The 22,912-nt window shown below is 39.5% G+C and overlaps 5 protein-coding genes across 6 annotated transcripts; 3 read left to right on the top strand and 2 right to left on the bottom strand.

Moving 5' to 3' along the window:
• Positions 1-346: 346 nt before the first annotated feature.
• LOC103948216 (50S ribosomal protein L4) lies at positions 347-3,953 on the top strand. 2 transcript variants are annotated; one of them, XM_009359218.3, is made up of 9 exons: positions 347-505; positions 912-1,047; positions 1,139-1,200; positions 1,412-1,538; positions 2,035-2,183; positions 2,430-2,537; positions 2,632-2,751; positions 2,944-3,138; positions 3,441-3,953. In XM_009359218.3, exons 2-9 carry the CDS (start codon positions 936-938, stop codon positions 3,540-3,542), a joined length of 975 nt encoding a protein of 324 aa, XP_009357493.2. In that variant the 5' UTR covers positions 347-505; positions 912-935; the 3' UTR covers positions 3,543-3,953. The 2 variants fall into 2 exon arrangements, with proteins under 2 accessions (XP_009357493.2, XP_048446943.1); XM_048590986.1 differs by having other exon boundaries at positions 352-505; positions 878-1,047.
• Positions 3,954-5,237: 1,284 nt separating this feature from the next.
• LOC103948214 (chromatin remodeling protein EBS) lies at positions 5,238-7,459 on the top strand. The gene is made up of 5 exons (XM_009359215.3): positions 5,238-5,616; positions 5,745-6,087; positions 6,178-6,246; positions 6,778-6,907; positions 7,198-7,459. Exons 1-5 carry the CDS (start codon positions 5,535-5,537, stop codon positions 7,222-7,224), a joined length of 651 nt encoding a protein of 216 aa, XP_009357490.1. The 5' UTR covers positions 5,238-5,534; the 3' UTR covers positions 7,225-7,459.
• A 793-nt stretch (positions 7,460-8,252) lies between these two features.
• Positions 8,253-11,882, top strand: LOC103948312 (subtilisin-like protease SBT2.4). Its single transcript, XM_048591357.1, has 8 exons — positions 8,253-8,437; positions 8,691-8,835; positions 9,223-9,719; positions 9,818-9,887; positions 9,998-10,280; positions 10,374-10,714; positions 10,808-11,075; positions 11,178-11,882. The coding sequence occupies exons 1-8, from the start codon at positions 8,253-8,255 to the stop codon at positions 11,864-11,866; spliced, it is 2,478 nt and encodes an 825-aa protein (XP_048447314.1). The 3' UTR covers positions 11,867-11,882.
• Positions 11,883-11,894: 12 nt separating this feature from the next.
• LOC103948213 (O-fucosyltransferase 15) lies at positions 11,895-15,915 on the bottom strand. Its single transcript, XM_009359214.3, is given in 11 exon segments — positions 11,895-12,201; positions 12,204-12,450; positions 12,537-12,777; positions 12,970-13,304; positions 13,419-13,562; positions 13,655-13,775; positions 14,188-14,276; positions 14,402-14,463; positions 14,567-14,666; positions 14,759-14,848; positions 15,127-15,915. Coding segments are annotated over 11 exon segments (1,944 nt in total). The 5' UTR covers positions 15,574-15,915; the 3' UTR covers positions 11,895-12,133.
• Positions 15,916-16,894: 979 nt separating this feature from the next.
• LOC103948212 (protein STRUBBELIG-RECEPTOR FAMILY 8) lies at positions 16,895-22,481 on the bottom strand. The gene is given in 18 exon segments (XM_009359212.3): positions 16,895-17,320; positions 17,322-17,387; positions 17,693-17,830; positions 17,832-17,850; positions 17,975-18,114; positions 18,220-18,355; positions 18,471-18,742; positions 19,347-19,603; positions 19,851-20,158; positions 20,245-20,310; positions 20,393-20,458; positions 20,563-20,634; positions 20,712-20,783; positions 20,890-20,961; positions 21,076-21,141; positions 21,258-21,329; positions 21,432-21,564; positions 22,105-22,481. Coding segments are annotated over 18 exon segments (2,223 nt in total). The 5' UTR covers positions 22,289-22,481; the 3' UTR covers positions 16,895-17,236.
• Positions 22,482-22,912: the final 431 nt, after the last annotated feature.

Raw genomic sequence — 22,912 nt, 5'->3', positions numbered from 1 at the left:
CTATTTTAAGGATCGAAAAGAACTCTATATTAACAACTTTCAAATAAGTCGTAAGTAATCAATTGTAAAAGTATTTTTAAATAAATTTTGAAAAGAAAAAGCCAGTGGTAACAACACTAGGATTTTAAATAAAAGTATCTATGAGTGAAAGTGTCTTCTATATGAGAACTACGAAAGAGTGGAAAATTACTTCTCAAAAAAAAAAAAAAAAAAAAATCCTGTAGTCCAGCCTACAAAGAGTACTTGGGCTTCATAAAATATAAGCCCACTACGTACGTGGGTAATAATAAGCCCAGCCCATATCTGCTCATTTGTCTATCCGAATACAAAGAATTTGGGGTTTTGGAAAATTGGGGTTTTTCGTTTTACATTTTCAGAACCGGACCTGGCTCCGGCTACCTTACTCTCTCTCTCTCTCTCTCTCTCTCTCTCACTCGCCTCCTTCGGCAGCGCCCTCCGGTTGGAGGATCGACGGCCGCAAGTCTCCGATCGCATTTCGAATTGGGTACTTCTCTCTTCTTTGTTTTCTTCAAGTTCTTCCAGCTTTTGGGCACTATTTTTTAGTATGCGTTTTCAATTCTGTATATAGATGAACACTGGTTGAACAATTTAGGTTAGTGTTTGTCACTGTTTCCTCAGCTGCTAAAGTTATCTTTTTGTTTTGGGCATTTTATCGAACACCTCGAAAGCATTCAAATTATGATAGAAAAAAATGGTTTGTAATGATTGTCTGTATTGTGGGATAGGATGAGACATTGTAATATTACATTCGTGCATTTAAGAATGAGAGCCCGAGTTCGACAGCGAAGTGAATTTCGTTATGAATTTATGTTGGTGTAAACATCAATTTAGGGTCTAAAGGTGTGTGTTTTTGTAGTAAGAAGACTGAGAAAGCTGATTTGTGGATGCAGATAACCTGTTGAAAATTATTTGGCATGGCTTTGTTGGTGTCCAGAAGGCTTTTGCGTACTTTTGGGTCTGTATTAGCATCGGGCCGCTGTGACTCTCCAAGTAATTTATATCCATCATCATTTCGTGCTTCTCTCGGTAAGTACGTGTACATGTCTGTTATAGACTTCCATGGAAGGAATTGAAAGCATTATTAGTTTTTCCAACCTTTATTTTGGTTCTTGAACAGATTTTTGCGGCCATGTTCCCGGGGTTATCTTACTTTCTGGAGAATTGTCAACTGTTTCCAAGGTATTCCTTGCATCATATATATTTACATTCCTCCACACCCTATTTTTTTTTTTATATCGGAAAAAAGAAGAATATGGTGAAAGTTGAGCTATATCATATGAATCAGTGCAGCATTTTCATATGCTCAATAAGGTGATTTATTGGCTTCTTTGCTTTCTGTATATGTGGCAACTCAATAATTAACTCCTATTTTTTGTATCTCTATATATAGGCTGGATCATTTTTTCTAGCAAATCGAAGGCTTTCAACCTCCAACCCAACTCCCGAATCAAGTGGAGGTGCCTTTCCCTCTAATTTATTGTCAGCAAGGCCCGTCGATGCATCAGACCGTTCTATAGGTACGAGGAAAGGTCAAAGCATTGCATGTTTTGAGGTTTATGTTACCTAGAAAATCATTATAAATATTGGAATGCGTTCATTAATTGTTATACAGTGAGTTTGAGCTGAATTGTTATACGGTGAGTGTGTGTGTGTGTGTATTCTATGCATATCAAGAACAATCCTATAGTTCCGATAGATATCTCACCCAGTTACTAGTTGACCTAAGAGTGTACTATGGACCTATGGTTCATGTATACTAATTCGAACTCGAACATTACTCTTCCTGGAGTCCCGTAGTTTGTAGCACTGAAATTTTTTCATTTGTCTTATGTGCTAAGAGGGACACATTTATGTAGTCATAGTCTTGCAGTAAATTGAGACACTGTTAGTTTGTGGTAAAACTTACATATTACTTTACCAGGTTTACATGTAGGTATGGTTTATTAATGTTATCTATCAAAACTGGACGTTTACTGTAGAACTGTTTGAGTGATTTTGTGTATTGTATTATAGGACTTGGTCAAGACCTTGTGATTCCAGTGACAAATTTTCATTATGAAGATAAAGGCTTCACAGTTTTGGCTGGTGATGTTTTCGATGTACCTATTAGGAAGGATATTATTCATCGGGTTGTACTATGGCAGCTAGCAAAACGGCAACAGGTATTTACGTATCTGTACACTTAGGCATTGACACCTCAAGCATGTAAGGCTGGCACTAATGGCGGTTGTGCCACTTGACACTTGAAAGTAGACGGGCTTTCATTTTTGTTTTGGTGGGGGGCATGTCATAGGCTTAGATATTGTTGTTATCCAAGTTTAAATTTTTCATACAATGTTGGCGGGACTATACACAAATGAAAGTGAGGAAGAAGAGAAAAAAACTTATGATTGTTGATTGGTTTACAGGGAACACATTCAACAAAAACAATTAGTGAGGTTAGTGGGACTGGCAGAAAGCCATGGAATCAGAAGGGTACTGGTCGAGCAAGGCACGGAACATTACGTGGCCCCCAGGTACTTGTTTATCATGCTTTTGAATTAGCATGTTTCCTGATTTTCATTATGCCTTTAAGATGGTTTTGCTAATGAATTTAGTGGGTGTTAACAGTTCCGAGGAGGATGCACAATGCATGGTCCTAAGCCACGAAGCCATGAATTTAAGCTGAATAAGAAGGTTCGGCGTCTAGGACTAAAGATTGCTCTGACAGCTCGGGCAGCAGAGGGAAAGGCAATTCTCTCTTTTCCTCCCCCCCACTTCCCCCCCCCCAAAAAAAAAAAAAAAAAAAATCCTTCTCTCCACACACAAACACTCCTCCCCTTGCTTTGTTGTGCCGTGTGTGTGGCTGAATTATATTAATTAAATTTTTAATTTTTTTTTCTTATATGGAACTTAACAAGTGAAACTGTACGAAAACTACAGCTTCTGGTTTTTGAAGATTTTGAGGTCCCTACGCATAAAACCAAGAATATTGTGAACTACGTCCAACAAATGGAGGGCTCCAAGAAATTTCTGCTGGTGGATGGTACCAAAACTGAGGATGGTAAACAAATGTTACCTGAAAAGCTCAAGTTGGCTACACAAAATTTGCATTACGTGAACGTGCTGCCTGCAGTAGTGAGTTGCTCTTTCTGATCCTTACTAAGTGTTGTATTATAGCTACTAGCTAGCAATTTCTATGCAACCTGAGATGCCATTCCACATAGACACTTTGTTCTAGAAAGTAGTGGGCTTCTTAATTCATTAGCAATGGCTTAGATAGAAACTAGCTGACAAACGCTTACATTGTTGAAGATGTTTGATTCACAAAACTAGAAGTAAACAATCAAAACAGCGCTCTCAAGTTTTATAGATACATGAAACCGGCTGCCATGTAAGTTTGGTTTGAACTCAGTACTTGTGTATTTCAACTTTTGCAGGGTTTGAACGTCTACAGCATCCTGCAGCATGACACACTGGTGATGACCCAAGCTGCTGTAAATGAAATTGTCGAGCGGATGCACACCCCAATCAACCGTTGATGCAGTACCTACTTGTCTACTCCACTTCATCACTTACAGCTCAGATAGGACCCGGCTTTTGTTTTTTGATGGAGCTAAAACAACGCCAACACTTTTAGCTGAAAAATAATGTGCGGTTTTTTCATAACAGTATGCAAATCAAATTCAGTGATCGACACTTTGAGTGAATTCTATCTGTGTCTAGGTTAACTTCACCTCAAAATTTTGTGGTTGGAAATGAGTGAGGTTTAGAGGACATTCATTCCCATGGCTGTTAAAATGTTGTACACCTTTACTGTTGTGGAGGTAAAGTTACTTTATGGGGTCGCAATTATTTTAGAAAATGTCTCCAAATTTAGTAAATGACGTTGGATTTCTCTGTTGGGTTATCATGCCTGCAAGAGATCGATTAAAAAACATGGCTTAGCTATACTTGATTAAAATTTGGAAAAAAAATGCAACGGTTTAGTAGGATTATTATTCACTTTTAAGTAAGAGGGGTTAGGTTTGACTTTTACAATTTGAATCATTTTATTACTAACATATTGTAAGATTAAGTTCAACCCCTCTACATTAGCATAAATAATATTATTTGTTAAAAAAAAATCCAAAACAGTAAGCCCTCGCTAGTGATTTACAAGTAGGCTAAATAGCCAAAATGGTTCCTGAGATTTGCATAACACATCACTTTAGTCTTTGAGATTGAAAATCAATAGAAATGGTCCCTGAAATTGTCCACCATCCATCATTTTTGGTCATTCCGTTAAAAACTCCGTTAAATGTCCCAGAGCTCTTGGCCTAAAGTTTGGGCAATTTTCAAAACTTCGTAACTCAATTGTTTCTCAACCAAATTCGACTCATAATATATCAAAATAAAGATAGGAAAGTGTATAACAATATTATACCATTTGAAAACTCAATGATTGCCGGAGATGGCCGAAAAATAGCCTCAAAGTTGACTGGTCCGCGAAAAAACTGGAAAAATCGCTAGAAACTGGGTAAATTTTAACATTCATAACTTCTTCAATACTCAACGAAATCGAGTGATTCAAAAACGAAAATCATACTTCCCGACAAGACGAAGAGAATGGTACCTTTCTAGATGGCTAATTCACTGTGGTATTGCCGAAAAACGGCTCGAAAGTGGCTCATTATTTTTCAAGTTAGTCACTTTCAAGCCTTTTTCCAACCAAACTTCAATGAATTAGCAGTCGAGAAAGGTACCATTTTCTTCGTCTCATCGAGAAGTATGATTTTTGTTTTTGAATCACTCGATTTCGTTAAGTATTAAAGAAGGTAAGAACGTTTAAAGTTTACCGAACTTCCAGTGAGTTTTCCAGTTTTCATGCGGACTAGTTAACTTTGAGGCTATTTTCCGACCATATCCAGCAACCATTGGGCTTTCAAATAATTATAATCTTGTTTTACACTTTCCTATCTTCATTTTGATGTATTATGAGTCGAATCTGGTTAAGAAAAAATTGAGTTATGAAACTTTGAAAATTGTCTAAACTTCATGCCAAAAGCTTCGGGACATTTAACGGAATGACCAAAATAATGTATGGTGGACAATCTCAGAGACCATTTCTATTGATTTTCAATTTCAGAGACCAAAGTGATGTGTTATGTATATCTTAGTAACTATTTTGGCTATTTAGCTTTTACAAGTATTATTCAACCCAATTTCCCAAAAATTCCTAATCACAAGAACAATTGAAAAAAATTAAAAATTATTGGAGAGGCGTGGAAAGCAACGGATCCAGACGTTAACGCCAGAATTTAAGAGGGGAGTTATGAGACAGAGAGAGACCCATAAAGGTCAAGCGTCACAGTCACTTGTATACTGTCTCTCTCTCGTCTTCATGAGAAGAAGGATCTAGGGTTTCTCTGCATGAATTCTCCCTCCCAAATGTCCAAAAGTTTAGGGCTTTGAAATCAAACCACTTTCCGCCACTGAAATTGCTTCAAAGTTCCCACATTTTCCACCACCAAAGCTTCCCAGAAAAGACCCATATGGCCAAAACCAGACCAGGAAAAAAGGAGTCAAGGGACGCGGACTCTTACACTATTAGGGGCACCAACAAAATCGTCAGAGGTAACAAAAACCCAAAACAAAAATCAAATCTTTTTGCTAATTTCCAAAAAAGTGAAAAAAATAATTGTCGGATTGTTCAATTTTTGCTGGAACGCTAATTGGGTTGAGGAAATTTGGTGATTTTGCAGCTGGGGATACAGTCCTGATGCGCCCGTCGGACACCGGAAAGCCGCCATACGTGGCGCGCATCGAGAAGATCGAAGGTGAAAGCCGGGGCGGCATGAAAGTGAGAGTGAGGTGGTATTACAGGCCGGAGGAGTCGATTGGAGGGCGGAGGCAATTCCACGGATCCAAAGAGTTGTTCTTGTCTGACCACTATGATGTGCAGAGCGCTCACACCATTGAAGGCAAGTGTACGGTGCACTCCTTCAAGAACTACACGAAGCTGGAGAATGTTGGAGCTGAGGATTACTACTGTAGATTTGAGTACAAAGCTGCTACTGGAGCGTTCTCGCCCGACCGAGTTGCTGTGTGAGTGTAATTTGTGCTTGTTTTCGGTTTTAGTGGAAATGTAGTAATATATGGATGGGATTTGATGGATTGGTTTTGTGTGTTTTGAAGGTATTGCAAGTGTGAGATGCCATATAATCCGGATGACCTCATGGTGCAATGTGAGGAGTGCAAGGACTGGTAATTTCTTCATTTTTCCATCATATTATCTTGGCGATTCGTAAATTGTATTTGCTGAACAGAATGTGCTTCAAATATTTATTAAAATTTGTACCTAAAGGAGAGTGAGAAAAGAAGCATTTAAGAGGCTAAATCTATACTGGATCCCGAAATTGCGGTCTCAGAACACTGGTTAGCATATATGCAAACTGCATAGAAGTTTGGATTTGAATGATCATTTGATGATGTTTTCTTCTCCCTCCTGGCGGCTTTGAGTTGCATACTTCTGTGAGTTATCACTGTAATTTGCCTTAACCAACTCAAAATTTGCGCTGTACGAAGGTTGGTTTTCATATGTTTGTTTAGTTAGAAGTTGATTGTTCACATTCATGCTTGAGAATTGGTTTCTGAAATTCAACTTAGTACTCTGGTAATTTTATATTTGAGTCTTATTCAGATGAACTTTTGGTCGTTTTTGCAACATTATTAAGTCTCCCCTTTATACATTTTAATATCCTGATACATACACGGATGTTACCATCGGACTTGTAGGTACCATCCTGCTTGTGTGGGAATGACTATTGTGGAAGCAAAAAAACTGGAAAGCTTTTTGTGTTCCGAGTGTTTAGCTGAAGAGGACGAGAAAAATCCCCAGAATGCAGTTCCAGCAGCTGTTGCGGAGGTGTGATTTCATATAATGGAGTTTTAGATGACTATAGACAAGGCTGAATGACAAATTATAAATTAATAATGGTTTCACATGTTCATTGTATATTTTACGATCAATGATGCTTGCTTTCGTCACGGAAGTTTATTGTCCATTCTCCTTGTTATTCACCGGTTGTTTTTCTGTTCAAAAACTGTTGTACGTTAAAAGTAGAGTGGTCTTCTTATTCATTCTACACTCTATATATCAAATTATGTTATATTAATTCCGACAAATGTGTAATCTGAATTCATAACCTTTTGCAGCTCGAGCCCAAGCGCCAGAAGAAATAACATCCTTAGCAAGCATCGGTTTGCTAGGAGCCGAGATGCTATGTCTGCCGTTTGGGCTGTACAGTAGGATATCAGGAGCTTAACGTTTTGGTTACATATTATGACCTTAGTTTGATTTAGGCTATATGCACCAGCTTCATTTTCAGGAAATTGGTCATGTAATTTTAACAAAACAGAATTGAGTTCGAACCTTGTTCTCTTTCTCGACAATCAATGAATCGTTTCCTTCCAAAAATTGTGGCTTCGTAATTTTAATTATCAACGCATGAATCTGATTTTGCTTGTTCTCTTCATCGTGGTGGTCGGATAGCTTTTTGTATGTTTAAGTTGCGGGAATTGCATCATGGCAGCTGCAGATAATAATGCACAGTGAAATGTTACAGCAGATTTCTGGTTTGATAGCTGCTTTTCGAACCTGGTAGATGGTTTCCATTATATACAGTTGCCAAACATGTTCTCTTGGTCATCAAGTGACCAAAGAATGTGTGGGTCACTCACCAGTGTGTGGCCATGAATCTTTAGTCACTAGGTGACCAAAAGAACATGATTCATACGGTCACACGCCCTATTCCTCTGGACGATACTAAAGCTCCTAGACTTTGTTGATTGTGAACCAGAAACTAGCTTTTCTTCTTGCTTTTACCCTTCTTCCCTCCCTCTCCGCCGGAAAATAACGAACTCATCAAGGTTGTTTGGTGTGAGAGGGCATGAACACGCTCACGTAAACTTTCAATTACAAACTGAATTAAACGAAAGATAACGATTTAGTCCAAAAAGCAGGCTGGTTTTCCTCTTAAAGAAAGCTCTATTCACATTAATAGTGCAGTTAACCATTGATTGTTTGCATGGCAGATATGGCAACTTCTTCATGTTTTAAATTTGTGAAGGTTACAAGTAAATTTCTGTTCATAATTCCTAAACTGCAGAATCATATATATGGAAAACATCTAACAGCACAATTAATTACCATTAAACCGAACGAATCAACACCATAATCCCCAACATATTTCTCTGTTTGTGCTGCAACCATGGCAGGAAGGGCCAGTGTATTGCCTCCAATATTTTTCCTGGCGATTATTGTTTCTGTCGGGTTCGTTACTTTTGCGGAAGAGCGAGCCTTGTACATGGTTTTGATGGAAGGAGACCCGGTCGCATTCCATGGAGGTTCTCGAATATCATCTCGTGAAGACAGAAGGCGTCTTGATCCAAACAGGTGGGACGGGGATCACAAAACTTGTCTTATTTTATTTTCATGCATATGCAGTCCGGCTCTGTGCAGGATATATTGTCTTTCTTGAAGACGTGATACGTTTAGAAAAAGATTCTCCGTGCAGAACGTCATGTTTTTAAAGAAAGATAGGACGTCCTGTACAAAAATTCTCTCTCTATATGTGTGTGTGTGTTTACGATGATAATTGCTGATTATGATCTTAATTATCTATGGTTTGATGCATGGATATCGTTAGTGAAGTTTTCAAGGCCCATGCAAAGCGTTTGGTGGATTCTCATGACCAACTTCTACAGAGTGCTTTAGAGACTGGAAGCTACAGCAAGCTTTACAGCTTTAAACATATTGTAAATGGCTTTGCTGTCCATACCACCCCTTCCCAGGTCCACTGCCACTATGCATATTTTTTTTATTCAAGCAGCGATATTCTAATATAATTTAAGTTATTGAGCGGGAGATTTCGAACTTGGATGCAAGGGGGAAGCACACTTCACGTGTTGAATAATAGAAATTTGGATTTTGGACGTTGTTTTTTAGCGAGGGTCCAATAACTTTCAATTTACAACTTCGGTCCAATATGTAAATGTAGGCGTAGCACCACATTGGTTGGAGCGTATATGCTGCCCCTAGCCCTATTCACTAAGTTCGAGTCTCACTCCCCGTAATTTAATTTGGTTTAAAGAAATTATTGCTTATATATAAAATGCAGTTCAATACTTCTTGGATATAGACTTATCATTTAACTATGTATTTGATGATGAACATTACAGGCTGAGAAGCTCAAAGCCGCTGCAGGAGTGAAGTTAGTTGAGAGAGACAGAGGAGCAAAGTTGATGACAACGTACACTCCTGAATTCCTTGGACTACCCCAAGGAGCATGGACACACGATGGAGGAGATGATCGTAGCGCCGGCGAGGGAATCGTGATTGGTTTTGTGGATTCAGGCATCAACCCCACACACCCCAGTTTTGCTTATGATCCCCTGCACCCTTTCACCGGAAATATCTCTCATTTTTTGGGATCTTGCGAAACGGGTCCTCGATTCCCTGCAAGTTCATGCAATGAGAAGATAGTCTTGGCAAAGTTCTTCTCAGCTGGGGCTGAAGCTGCTGCCACTCTTAACTCTACAGTGGATTTTCTTTCACCCTTTGATGCAGTTGGTCATGGAAGTCACGTGGCATCAACCGCTGCGGGTAATGCTGGAGTTCCAGTGGTTGTGAATGGTTACTACTATGGAGAAGCAAGTGGGATGGCACCACGGGCGCGGTATGCTTTGTCTATTGCTTAAATTGCAGCAATGTCAAGATTCCAGAATTCTCACATTTCTGGCTTCTTTGAGTTGTGACTTTGTTTTTTCGTCTCAGAATTGCGATGTATAAAGCTGTGTATCCTACAGTGGGAACTTTAACTGATGTGGTTTCAGCGATCGATCAAGTAAGATTTGTAATTTGGCAGATTCTTCGAGTTAACTTGTCATCCAAGTTTGAACCGAAATAGTGAAAACCTTCTTTTGGTGTGTGGTGTGTTTTCGTTTGTGACGACAGGCAATTCTGGATGGAGTGGACATCCTAACACTCTCCGTAGGGCCAGATGAACCGCCCGAAGACACGGTTACCTTCTTAAGCGCGTACGATATTGCCATGTTATCTGCTCGAAGAGCAGGGGTATTCGTGGTGCAAGCAACAGGTAATCAAGGGCCAGGTATTTCGAGCGTAGTGTCTTACAGCCCTTGGGCTGTAGGTGTCGCTTCATCTGGCACAGATAGAACTTATCCGGGTTCTATTCTTCTCGGAAACGGCACAAAAATCGAAGGTGTGGGATTATCAGGTACTAATATCGTAACTTCAACAACATTTTAACTAGACCGAGTTCAACTTCATCCATAATTTTTTCATGAATGATTATCTTTATCGATTTTAGGACCGACTTTTGGATATGGTTTACTTCTGCATAAGTTGGTTTTGGCAAAGGATGCAGTGAAGGCAGATGGGACTTTCCCAAGGACTCCGCCTTATGTCGAAGAGTGCCAATATCCAGAAGCATTGGATCACAATGTAGTACTAGGTAGCATCGTCATCTGCACCTTCTCGGATGGATTCTACAACGGAACATCCACCCTCACCGCCATCATCAACACTGCAAAAGGTCTAGGGTTTATGGGTTTTATGCTTGTTGCAAGTCCGGTCTACGGTGATTTCATTGCAGAACCTATTCCTTTTGTTGTTCCCGGCATTTTGGTCCCTAATTTAACCAATTCTCAGGTAGCTACGTTAAAAATATATCATATTTTCCATGAGCCTTGGCCTATCCAGAATTAGCAGAAAATTCTTTCAATAACTGACAATAAATTATAGGTTATATTACAATATTATGAACGAGAAACACACAAGGAGGAGAAAGGATTTGCTACTCGATTCGCAGCAAAAGCAGCTATCGGAGAAGGAAGAGTTGCTTCTTTCATGGGACAAGCGCCCGTTGTAAGCAGATTCTCTTCGAGGGGACCAGATTTTGTAAACACTTCCAGGACTCCTTGTGATGTATTAAAGCCGGATATTCTTGCCCCAGGGCACCAAATTTGGGCAGCTTGGAGTCCCGTTAGCGCCTCAGAACCCGCTTTAACAGGTGATAAGAAGATGCAAGCCTGCAGCAATCTTCTGCGTTATTTCGGTAATACCTTGATATACAAGCAAGTAATTAACAAACTTTGGTGATTTTGTTGTTTAGGGTACAGTTTTGCATTACAATCTGGTACAAGCATGGCAACACCTCATGTGGCGGGAATAGCAGCACTCGTCAAGCAGTACAATCCTTCATGGACTCCATCCATGATTGCGTCCGCGATTTCCACCACTGCCACAAAGTACGACAAAAATGGGGAACTTATCATGGCGGAAGGATCTGGCATAGGCAGTACATATCCTTCCAGCCATTTTGATTTCGGAGCTGGACTAGTCAGTCCAAGTCGAGCCCTGGATCCAGGCCTAGTCTTACCTACCGGATATGAAGATTATATCAGCTTCTTGTGCTCATTGCCTGAAATCAGTCCAGCTGCAGTTAGAAATGCAACTGGTGAACCGTGCAATAACACGCTTGACCATCCGGCCAATTTGAACCTGCCTTCGATAACAATATCGGCATTGAGGGGGTCTCAAATCGTCCGACGGATTTTCAATAACGTGGGGAGCAAGCCAGAGACTTATGTTTGCTCTGCGGTGTCACCTAATGGGACAATAGTAGATCTGTGTCCAACTTGGTTTAGGATTGCTCCTGAAGGCATCCAAGAACTGCATATACAAGTTAAAGTGACGCAAGCGATGGATGATTTTACATTTGGTGAAATTGTTCTTACTGGAAGTTTAAATCATATTGTCAGGATACCCTTATCGGTATTTCCCGTTTCGATATCGAACTGATGAGAAGTTTTAGCTTTCACAACTCTGATAAATGGAATTGAATGAATAAAATTATGATTGGATCAATGGTTAGAATACAAATCATGATGAATTTACATATTACAATTGAATCAGCAACAAGAGGAGCGCTCATGCAGGGCCACCTCCGGTTGTTTGTCCTGGCCGTTCAGATTAAAGGGAGGATTATACGTACCCTTCAGGACTAGTCAGATATCCGAATGCCGCAAGTTGTCGGGAAAAGCATGACACAACTCTAGGAAACAATAGTCAGGAGGTTATTGTCATGTTGCACATACACTCGTCGCACCGTGGATATCTATACATACTCCTCGCCTAGGCCTTGGTTGGATATGTTTAGTTTGTCTAACTGCCTTTCGAATTCTCTGCTCGAAAACACGCCATTCGATAGTGGAATTCTTCATAAAAATGCTCGCAAGCCTGCGTTTGTTTGGTCGTATTGTTGGCATTTTCCCTCCACCATAGTATATTCGAAAACCTGACACCAAGGATGATAACTGACTTCCTGAATCGGTCATGGCAAATGCATCGGCAGCGGTGCAGCCTATGAAGTCCAGTGCTGCTAACTACAGAAGGAGCTGACTTAGGCATGTAAAAGCGGCAGTAAAACCGAAACGTACAAATAATCTAAACATTTACAGCATCTCATTACCTGGGATGAAAAATTCATGAAAGGTTCGAGTTCAGTCTGTGTGAGCAAATTTTCTTTGGTCACTAATTTCGGATACAGGCTAGTCAAAGCAATCATCCTTGATCTCCCTCCATATATCTGTGAACCTGCCACAAATACATGAGTCTTCCTGTTGAAACCAAGAGCAGCAAGCATAAGTACTGCTTCTTCAGGTGTTAAGGGACATAAGCCTTCTTCCCTGAGCTCTGCAGGAGTAGGCAGCCTGAAACAAGTAAAAAAAATCGATAAGATGGTAAAACTCAATCTCTTTGATCCGCTAAAAAAGTAAAAAGTACGTATAAAGTGGTCAGTGTAAGAACGGGAACTCTTAAAGCAAATGTTCTCTCAGTCTACCATTAATTATCATGAACTATCACACAAAAAAAAAGCACCAATCAAATGATATACTGCTTACGTTGCAGTCTTCTTGAGAAGTGTCAATGCGGGGAAATGGATTTCACGATACACTTCCAACTCTTTTCTCTCTTCCTCACCTCCACCAAACTCACACAAAGAATGAGCTACCATGTCAATTTCAAACCTCAGGTGTAAGGCTAGATATCTGGAAGCTTTCTTAGCACGACTTTTAGTCTGTTTCTTGACTGGTTCTGCAAATGAACCAACAAGATAACGATCAAGTGGTCCAGGGTGACTTTCATTTTGACGCAGTCTTTGAAGAAGTAAAGCACCAACTTCTTGTATCTTGGGGATAAATTGAAGGGCATGAAAATTACATCTGCATCGAAGTCTCTATATGAAGTTCCCCAATTAGGAATAGTGGAAATGAAGAGCCGTAAGCAAGCAAGCAAGTGAAAAGTGTGAGGAAGACCAGAATCGCTTAGGGTGTCAGAGCTTATTGTGTACCTGCAACTGAAATGGTATTGGATCAAATGCCAACCGATGCCCAAATCCAAGAAAATGTACAACTCCATTCTTAAGTAGAATGGGGATGATGTGTTTGAAGTAAAAACTTGGCTTTGCCTCTTTGGGGATGTCCACATCTGTCACCTGGAATGAATTGTAAAAGGAATTAGAAAGAAACTCATAGTGAAGCAAACACTTTAATTGATAAGAATATTTAATTTCGCTGAGGGACTTACAACACTACCAATTGCTTCCAAATCTAATGACTGTAGCTCGTTTGGGAGTTCCTTCACTATCCGAATATCAGGCGACAAGTACTTAATAAAATGCTCCTCCTGATAGATATCGCCGAACTGACTATGAAATCATACAGTTTCTTATCATTATGTTCAAAGGCAAAAAAAAAAAAAGGAGAATAAAAGACACAAAAACAAATAATTAGAAAGCAAGATGTTACTACCATCAACACATGATCAGTATATGATGAAGGGTAAACGATGAAACATCACAAAACATCAAAGCCAGTAATTAAAAAGTTATTTCAAACGAGAAGAAAAAAAAATGACTAACGCAAAATGATAATGGAGCCAGAAATTTGTATATCGTATCCAACAGGCCAAAAAAGCAGCCCCAACAACCCTCGGACCCTGCTTAGGTTCTAAATCCGGAAGTTAAATGCAGGTCTTTTTTATGGCAGAAACAACATCAACCATATGGCAAACGAAAAAAAAGGAAAATTCTTGAGCGGAGAAAAGGAAAAGTATGTCACCTCACATCTCTCCATATACTACTATACAAAAACTTGGGAACAACCAGAGTTGAATTGAGTAATCGTGCAACAGCGACAGCATTGCAAACCTGTAGCCAAACAAAATAACGAGTAGGTAATAACAATCGAACTCGCAGAAACATAAAGCCTCATAGAACCACATCCTATATTTACGTTTCCAAAGATACGATGACTTAAGGCAAGTATCACTTACAGCTACTCGCTGCTGGTTCATCCCACCGTTTGCAGTGACCAAAATGTATCCATTCTTTCCCTCTATAAGGTACCACAGAGAAGTTGATATTAGAGCTAGCTTACTCCATTAACAAACTAAATTGAGTATCGTTTGAAATTTTAAAATGCAAGAAGAAAGGACTACCATTAGGTTCCCAGTTCCGTTGGTCGGCACAAGGTTTCCAAGAAACAGAAGGAACCAATGGCTCCAGCCACAGATCTTTCGGCTCAGGTTTACTCTGCCCCTGCATCATTCAATGTACCCACATCGAGTGATTAGAACGAAATCTCATCAATTAACTAAACTCAGATTCCAGTTAACCAGAGAAGAGAGTACCTCTGCCAATGCATGGGCAGCCAAAGCCAGCATCCTTCCATAGTTACCTTTCTGTGCCTTTTTTACTTTACCAATTTTTCTCCATTTCGCCTGAAAACATACAAAAAAGGAAAAATCTTAGGACACATCTGGTAACCTTTCAAATTCGGTTCTGTGTTCTTATTTCAAATCGAAGTTTGAAGCTTTCACTTCAAGCGGACGTGCATCCCAATGCACCCAAGTTCAAGTCCCCCTATGCACAGTTTTAAAAATAAAATATCGCTCGTATGAAAATAAAAAGTTTGGAACTTCGCTTCTCCCGTTTAGATTAGTTTAAAGTAAAATATGTCAGAGGAAAAAGTTCAAAACTTTGGCATCTGACAACATACCGGAATGGTGACGGAGTCCGACGGCAGAGACGAATTCCCAGGAAACCCAGATTCAGAACGGATCCCATGATCTTGAAGCCGCAAAAGCATAACCCAATTCATCAAGAAGTAAAATACCAACAATCCAATCACCCCCACAATCCCCTTCACTCGCTTTTTAATATACCAAGCCCTCTCAGCTCCTACCTTCCTGGCGGAGGTCCTCCTCTGCATCTTCGGCACCCAATCCGGCGGCGCCTCCGCGGTGGAAAACCGAGTGAGGCCGTTTCCAGGCGAGTTAGTCGGGGATGAAGGGCGGCTCCGGGGAGTGGAGGAGCCGGACCGGTAATGCAGAAAAGCGGGGCTGGGACAGGCGGAGGAGGAGGTGGTGGGGTCGAGGGGCTGAGCTGAGGTGGGTCCATCTTCTTCTGGTGGGACGGGTTCAATTTGAACTATGTTTACGGACATCGATTTGTGTGCTGTCGGGCCGTCTGGATTTGGACCCTCCTCAACAGAACAGCTGAGACCTGAGGGAGAAACGCGGCGATTTCGGGTCGGAAGCTGCTAAAAATAGATGTCGGAATCTGCCAAAAAGGGTAGGGCGGAGATGGGACTGGAATTTGCGGGACTTGTCTGAGTTACAACGAGGACTTGACGTTTTTTTTTATTTTTTATTATTTTTGTCTGTATATAGAAGGATTCTCTGCCGTGGGATTTAGGACGACCGATTTCAATTGGCCAATCAAATCCGTCCATTTTAAAGTTAATTTTGTATCAAAAATTAAAATTACTTATCCAACACGCAACCATTCCTGCCTACAAGTAACAATAACATGTCAACCATAATTTGACAGTGGATCCGTAATTGATTTGGACCTAAAAAGATCATGCTTTTGTGACCAACAATTTCGCATTTCAGACGATTTGACTTTGGAATTTAAATGGCGGATTCAAAATCAACAAGGCGAGAATTCGGAAGTAAATGTTTATTGTACGCAATCTAATTTTTATTTTGTAAAAAAACAGTTTTCATGACTTGAAATTATAATCTTTCGGTTACCAAGGAGCAACATTTTCGTGAGTTTAGAATTTAAATGGCTTCCACGACTTGAAATTGTAACCTTTCGGTTACAAAAGAGCAACAATTTGGCATTTCGCAGACAATTGGCCAGGCCCTTTATGCAAAATGATCTTTATTTTTTTCAAAAAATGAAATTAGGTATAGGGCTCATTTTACATCAAAATTTAACAATTTAAACCTTCTATTTTGTAAGTCTCGATTCATAGATCATCTTTGCAAAAATTCAATTCAATCCGATACCATTTGCTTATTTAATTATTAAGATAAAATTTCATTGTTTCTTATATAACAAAGTATTCGTTAATTTCTTTGAACCCAATTAGATGTCTTAAACATTTCCGATTTGACTAATATTTTGTAAGGATGATCTATGAGATGTAACTTGAAAAATAGACGGTTCAGATTGTTAAAATTTGATGTAGTGTAGACCCCATAACTAATCCCTATTTTTAAAATTAAAAAAAAAAAATTAAAAATTAAAAAGGGATCCCTTCCCTTAAAGATTTCCTCTAAATGGCCGACCCAAAATCAACAAGGCTTCCTTGCTCAACGAGGATCCGATAGTGAATGTTTATCGTACGCAATCTGGCCTTACTTTGCAAATAGACTATTTCCACGAATTGAACTTGTAACTTTTCGGTCACAAAAGAGCAACATTTCCGTGAGTTTAGAATTTAAATGGCTTCGGAAGCTAAACCAAGGTAAAAATTTAGCTGCCAATTTCCAGATTATTTGCATTGCATTTAATTGTTTGACAGTGATCGTAAGGTTTATTATTATGCGCAGATAAAACTCTAGAATCATAATTACATATCTTTTTATTCTAAATTTAGCACAAGTCGTCTGTTCGTCTCTGCTTCTATGTGTTTCATCCGACCCTCGCCTCCCCATTTGTATAAGAAAAACTGCAAATATCTTCAACATATGTGCTTCAACAAGAAAACAGGTACTTGTCTGTGTCGTCTCCTTCCCGAGGCTTGGGTTCGAATCTATCAACTCACACACTACCGAATCTCTCCTAGCAAGAAAAAGAAAAGAGAGAGGGGGCGCTTAAATTGACATGTCAATTGCTTCGTGATCGGGGGTCCTGTATGCGAAACCAGATTCGTCACTTGAACGTCTGACCACGCTTGCCTCTTTGCACTAAGCGGACCAGTGCTTGCACAACTTCGGACATGGGAGGCCGAAATTCAGGCTCCGGCTATGCATAAAAGACAATGTGAATGGTTAGTGTCTAAACGATGAGAAACGAGATATAGGTCAAAAAATTATATGAGAACTTTGAACTGAACGTTCCCCCATCCCTTTACAAGAACCTATTTTATCTTTCCTTGCGGAGATGTGACGAGAAGAAAGAAAAACACGATTATCTTCAATTGTGTGAGCAGCTCGATCTTGTATTTAACCGTTAGTGATGCTCTTAAAGGCCATAAGTGGGCAACTAATTGCTTCTTCTTTATCTAACTACAGTAAGAAAATTCCTGCTAGCATTAATAAAGAAGTTACCTGAACACAAAGCGCAATGATGTCAGCGAAACGCGAAAGAGACTTCGCAGGATACATGCCATTTAAGGCCGGATCAACCATTTTTGCTAGGGCGTCTATATCATGTAGTTGGGGAGTAGCCCATCTCACAAGCGACTGCTTCTGACCTCGACCTTGAACTAAACATTAAACAAATTCCAGGGAAATGGGAAATTATTAATCAACATTAAAAGAATCAAGCAATTTCAAGGAAAGAAAAAGAAAACATAAACCAGACATTTCATTAATGTGGGCCAGGCGTACCAGTCTAGTGGCTTCCGACCAGTCAACAGCTCGAGCATCACCACCCCAAAGCTGTAGACGTCACTTTTTACAGTGTATACTCCTGACAAGGCGAATTCAGGAGCACTATAACCAAATGAACCCACCATCTGAGTTGAAACCTGTGAATCATGAAGTTAAATTAATCACTTGAGTACACAACAAAAGCATGAGGACTGAATACTGACTTGCAATCCATAAGAACAGTTTAACTTCATTGGTTTTACCTGTCGCTCTGTGTTTGGCGTTAGAGCAGCTAACCCACAGTCAGATAAGTGGGGATTGAGCTCTTCGTCAAGTAAAATATTTGCTGACTTGAAGTTTCTATGTACAACAGAAGGTAAGCAAACTTCATGCAAGTACCTGGCAGGGGAATCTTTAACTTAGGAAGTGTTTTTGAGCTATCATTATGCATGTCCCGCACACACCACACACACACTCACACAAGCAGACTTAAATTTCGAAACATGTAACATACTCTAAAGCTCGAGCTGTGCCAAGTGCTACCCTAACACGGGCATTCCAATTCAGATTCTTACTGCCGTCTTCAGCAAAATGAAGAATGTCATGCAAGCTCCCGTTTCCTACATGCTCATAGACTAGAAGACGCTGTCCATGCTCTGCGCAATATCCAGCCAGTGTAACAATGTTTGGATGCCTCAAGCGCGATATATTTGAAATAGCTTCAAGGAAATTATCTTCCTCTTGCAATGATAGTGCTGCATTGTCAATTTTCTTAATTGCCATTATCTACATTACCAAAAAAAAGACAGAAAAAATTAGTCAATGTGCCACTAGTATAACAGGTGGTATTACAGGAGAATTCAACCTCAGTAAACCTAGGAGCTCGGGTTGCGAGAATATATATAGCCAACAGTACAAAGCAAGTGAAACTAAGTACTACCGAACAGATAAGGCAAGAAGCAGATGGTGGAGATAACCCCATCTAATACTATCAAAGACCAAAGTCTATATTGCAGGTAACAAACTAAATTTTATCCTAATTTAGCTTTTTACTTCAGCTGAGATTACATATCTCACTAGCTAAATCGGCAAAAGGTGGCCATAATTTGAAAAATGTGTCTATTAAGATTAGTTACACTCCACACGGCAAGGAAAAAGAAAATAAAGATACATCCATCAATATTTGTGTCTGCATTTGTGTCGTGTATGGAGAGAACTAGCTCGGGATCCCAGCAGTTCAGTTCCCACCACAGAAGCTATAATGATGGCAGCACCATCAACAGCTTATAATGTACATCTTTGTTACAGTATCTAATACAGCCGTCACTTTATACATGTGCATAAAATCTGTTTTAAAGAAAGGGAAGAAAACAACAATAAACAAATTTACCTTTCCATTAGGGAACTCTGCTCTGTAAACACGACCAAGAGAACCTTCACCAATAAGAAATTCTTGACTGAAGCTATTAGTTGCTGATTGGAGAGAGGCAACAGTATAAGGAGTAGCAGTGATAGGTGATTTTATCCTTTTTATCGATCCATTTTTACTATGTAACCTATCAACCACCAAAATTTCTGCGGGTGGAGGCATGAGATCAGTTACAGTAGCCGCACTTTTTACCCTCTGCTCTTGCATCTCAGTATTTACTGCAAAATAGAGCAGGGTGCAGCATGTAAATGTTTACGATACTCAGAGTACCATCCAATATTTGTAAGAAATAGCGTTAACCCTTCTGCGTCTATTTGGAAAGAGGAAAATGCTTGTATTTACGCTACTAAAAAACAAATCTTGTTTCAAAGAAACCACGTGCCTCTCAAATCATAGTTCCAACATATTAAAAAGCCAAGCTTCAAAAGGAAAAGGGAAAGGAAAAGAAGAGGAAAGCGATTCTACCATTATTTGTGCGAGCAGAGACATTTCCCCCAGAAGCTCTTGGAATCTTGTCCTCCCTTTTATTTTTGCGTATGCAAAAGGCAAGAGCAAGTAAGACAATGAGAGCAACAAAAACAGAACCCAGAATTATCCCTACCAAAGCCCCAACAGCGAGCCCATTTTTTGAATCATGTGATTGGCCATCAGATCCCTGTGGAGGTGTTCCAGATCCGGAACGACTGCGATTCTTAGTAGATCTTCCTGGGGGAGGTGGGATAAATGGTGGTGGTGGAGGAGCAGGACCATTATCAAAACCATTTCCATCATAACTATTTCAATTTTAAGAACCAAATCAGACATACTGAAAAAATTGAGCACTAAATTCAGATATGCATTAAGTAAAGAAGGAACTCACATAAAAGTACGAATTGAACTAAGCTCTTGGGGTATCCATCCGCTGAAATGGTTGTTGGCAACATTTCTGCTCAAAAAAATGTGCACAACAATAGTATAAGGGTAGGTAGTCGGATGTTAAAGTAAACAAGGAGGGAAAACACCCTTACAAAGTAGTCAAAGGCAAACCCGTCAGAACATTGAGAGTACCAGTCAGTTGATTGTTCTGCATATAGCTGGCACAAATCAAGATGTAATTACAACTGACTGCAAATAAACAGCAGAATATTCGCAAACAGAAATTTCAATAGAAATCAGCACTTTGAAAACAAAAACTCACAGGGAAGAAAGATTGGACAATGAACTAAGGGAATCAGGAATATCACTGGTAAAGTTGTTAAGAGATAGATCCCTGCAAGGAAAAGCATTAACGAAATCAAGATAGTAGAATGATTATGCAAAAGAAATGCCAGAGGTAATCTATCTTACAAGGTAGCAAGGCCCGCAAGTTGAGCAAAAATGTCACCAATTGACTCGGATAGTGAGTTACGGCTAACATTCCTAAAAACATGGATTTCACAAATACATCAGAACATCCTCATCGTGTGTAACGGAACTGCATGAGAACGTTAATGAAACTTCATAAAATTCAATACCGGCTACATACAAATAACTGAGAGAAACCATGTTGGCCATAGAATAAGGTAAATTTCCAGTGAAGTTGTTCCTTGCAAGATTTCTGTACATACATGCACAAAACAAGAAGGAAAAAAAATAACAATTGAGTATCAGAGTAGCAAGGAGAACAACTTCTAAGAACAAAAGAATGAATAAATAAATGATTGAGCATTACAGGCTTGTAAGATTTGGTGGTAGCTGATACGGGACTGTGTCATGAAAATTGTTGTCGCTCAAATCACTGATGGACACGAAAAACTTAATATTAGTAACTCAGGCAAATCAAATGAAACATATAGAATTTATCGCAATACCCCAAAAACAAATCATAAAAAAACAGAGCAAAAGAATTCTCACAGTTTTAACAATGATAGCAGGTCGGAAAGCAAGTATCCCATGGTTCCACTGAGACCTAACCCGGAAACCTCTCTGGTATAACAAGAATATGACACATTAACAAAGTCAATGAACCAACTCAATTAATTGAATAAACTTCAAAACCAGCCACATTTTCGAAACATAGAATCGTACACTGAAACAACAGCTGAGCCCTCACAAGTTACCCCTTTCCATGACTCTCCACACGGATCACCGCCACTACTTTTCCAACCGGTTAGCTGAGATGGACTGTTTACCGAGGTGTACAATACCTGAAGTGCTCGAACTGCAAAGCAAAGAACATCACTTTTAAAAAAACCACACCAATTTCTCACAAAAGCTTAGCTACTTATTTCCTGCCTTCATTTGCTATCTGGTAAGATAAATCCAAAACTTCAAAAATGGGGAAAAGTTTCAAGCTTTGATTCCTCTATGCAATTAGGTGAACTCCTCTGAGCTGAATTTAGCCAAATTATGATGAAATTTCTCATTTTTCCAATAACCAAATCAACATTGTACGGAGAAAATGCAAAAAACACCTGCATTTTTTTAATTTCCCACATTTTGTTCCCTTCTCAGCAGCCAAACAAGGCCTAAGGGGTTCATCTTTGAAAAAAAAAAAAAAAAAAAAATACATCGACAGATCACAAAATCACAAAACCCCAAAGTCAAAGACTCGAAAGTCCATTTTCCATAAAAAAAAAAAATCAACATTTCCAATCAAAACCATAAAACAAAACCAACCCAGGATCGAAGCTCAAAACTTTTATTTAATAAATCACTGAGAAAATTATTGTAAATAAGTAAATAAATAATGGAAATATACCATCAGAAGCATCAGTGGTGCCACTAACGAGAGGCAGAGCAGCCAAAATCGAGGCGATTAGCACGAACTCAGTGAGCCAGCGAGCCACAGAGAGCGAGTTAGCAGAAGGGTGATCAGCCATTGCAGTGTTGGAAGCACAGAGAGAGGGGGAGAGTGTAGTGTGTTCAGGTGAGGTGGGGCGCATGCAGGAGGACCATGGAGGCGCAGGGGAAGAAGAAGAAGAAGCAGCAGAGAGAATTATCTGGTAGCAGTATTAGTTGGAGTAGGAGATCGCCACCAGCAATGAGCGTCATTGCCATTAAACAAAAGAGTCAGAGTCTCTCTGGGAGATTCGAAGCTTGAGTAATTAACCAAAATTATAAATAAATAAATAAATAAAATGTTACTGTGCATGCGTTGTGTCGGCGAAAAAATGGAAAATATTAAAAAATATGAGAAATGAAAGAAAAAAAAGGATGGAAACAGAGGTTTGGTATTTTGGAGTGGGCGAGTAACGTTTGACTCTTTTGTGGGAGGTCTCTTTCTTACTGCTTTTATTATTCATTTGAAGTTTCTTAGTTGCCCAGTTCTCTCTGGTTTTTTATCATCTGCTTTTTTGCCTATCTTTTTGGTCAACTCTGCTTGGCTTTTCCAACGTGTGTGATTAATTTGAAGGATAGAAAATGACTTATTTTGACATTACCGTGAACTAATCACGCAATTGTTATATGCCTAACTTATTCATAAATAATACGTTATTAACTTAACATACTTTTCAAGTGGCATTCTATTGCAAGCACTAGGGAGTTGATTACCGTACCAATTAATG

The sequence above is a fragment of a genome, unplaced genomic scaffold, assembly GCF_019419815.1.
Source record: "Pyrus x bretschneideri cultivar Hongxiangsu unplaced genomic scaffold, Pyrus_bretschneideri_v1 Contig33, whole genome shotgun sequence".
Lineage (NCBI taxonomy): Eukaryota > Viridiplantae > Streptophyta > Magnoliopsida > Rosales > Rosaceae > Pyrus > Pyrus x bretschneideri.
This window is presented reverse-complemented; position numbering and strand designations above follow the sequence as displayed.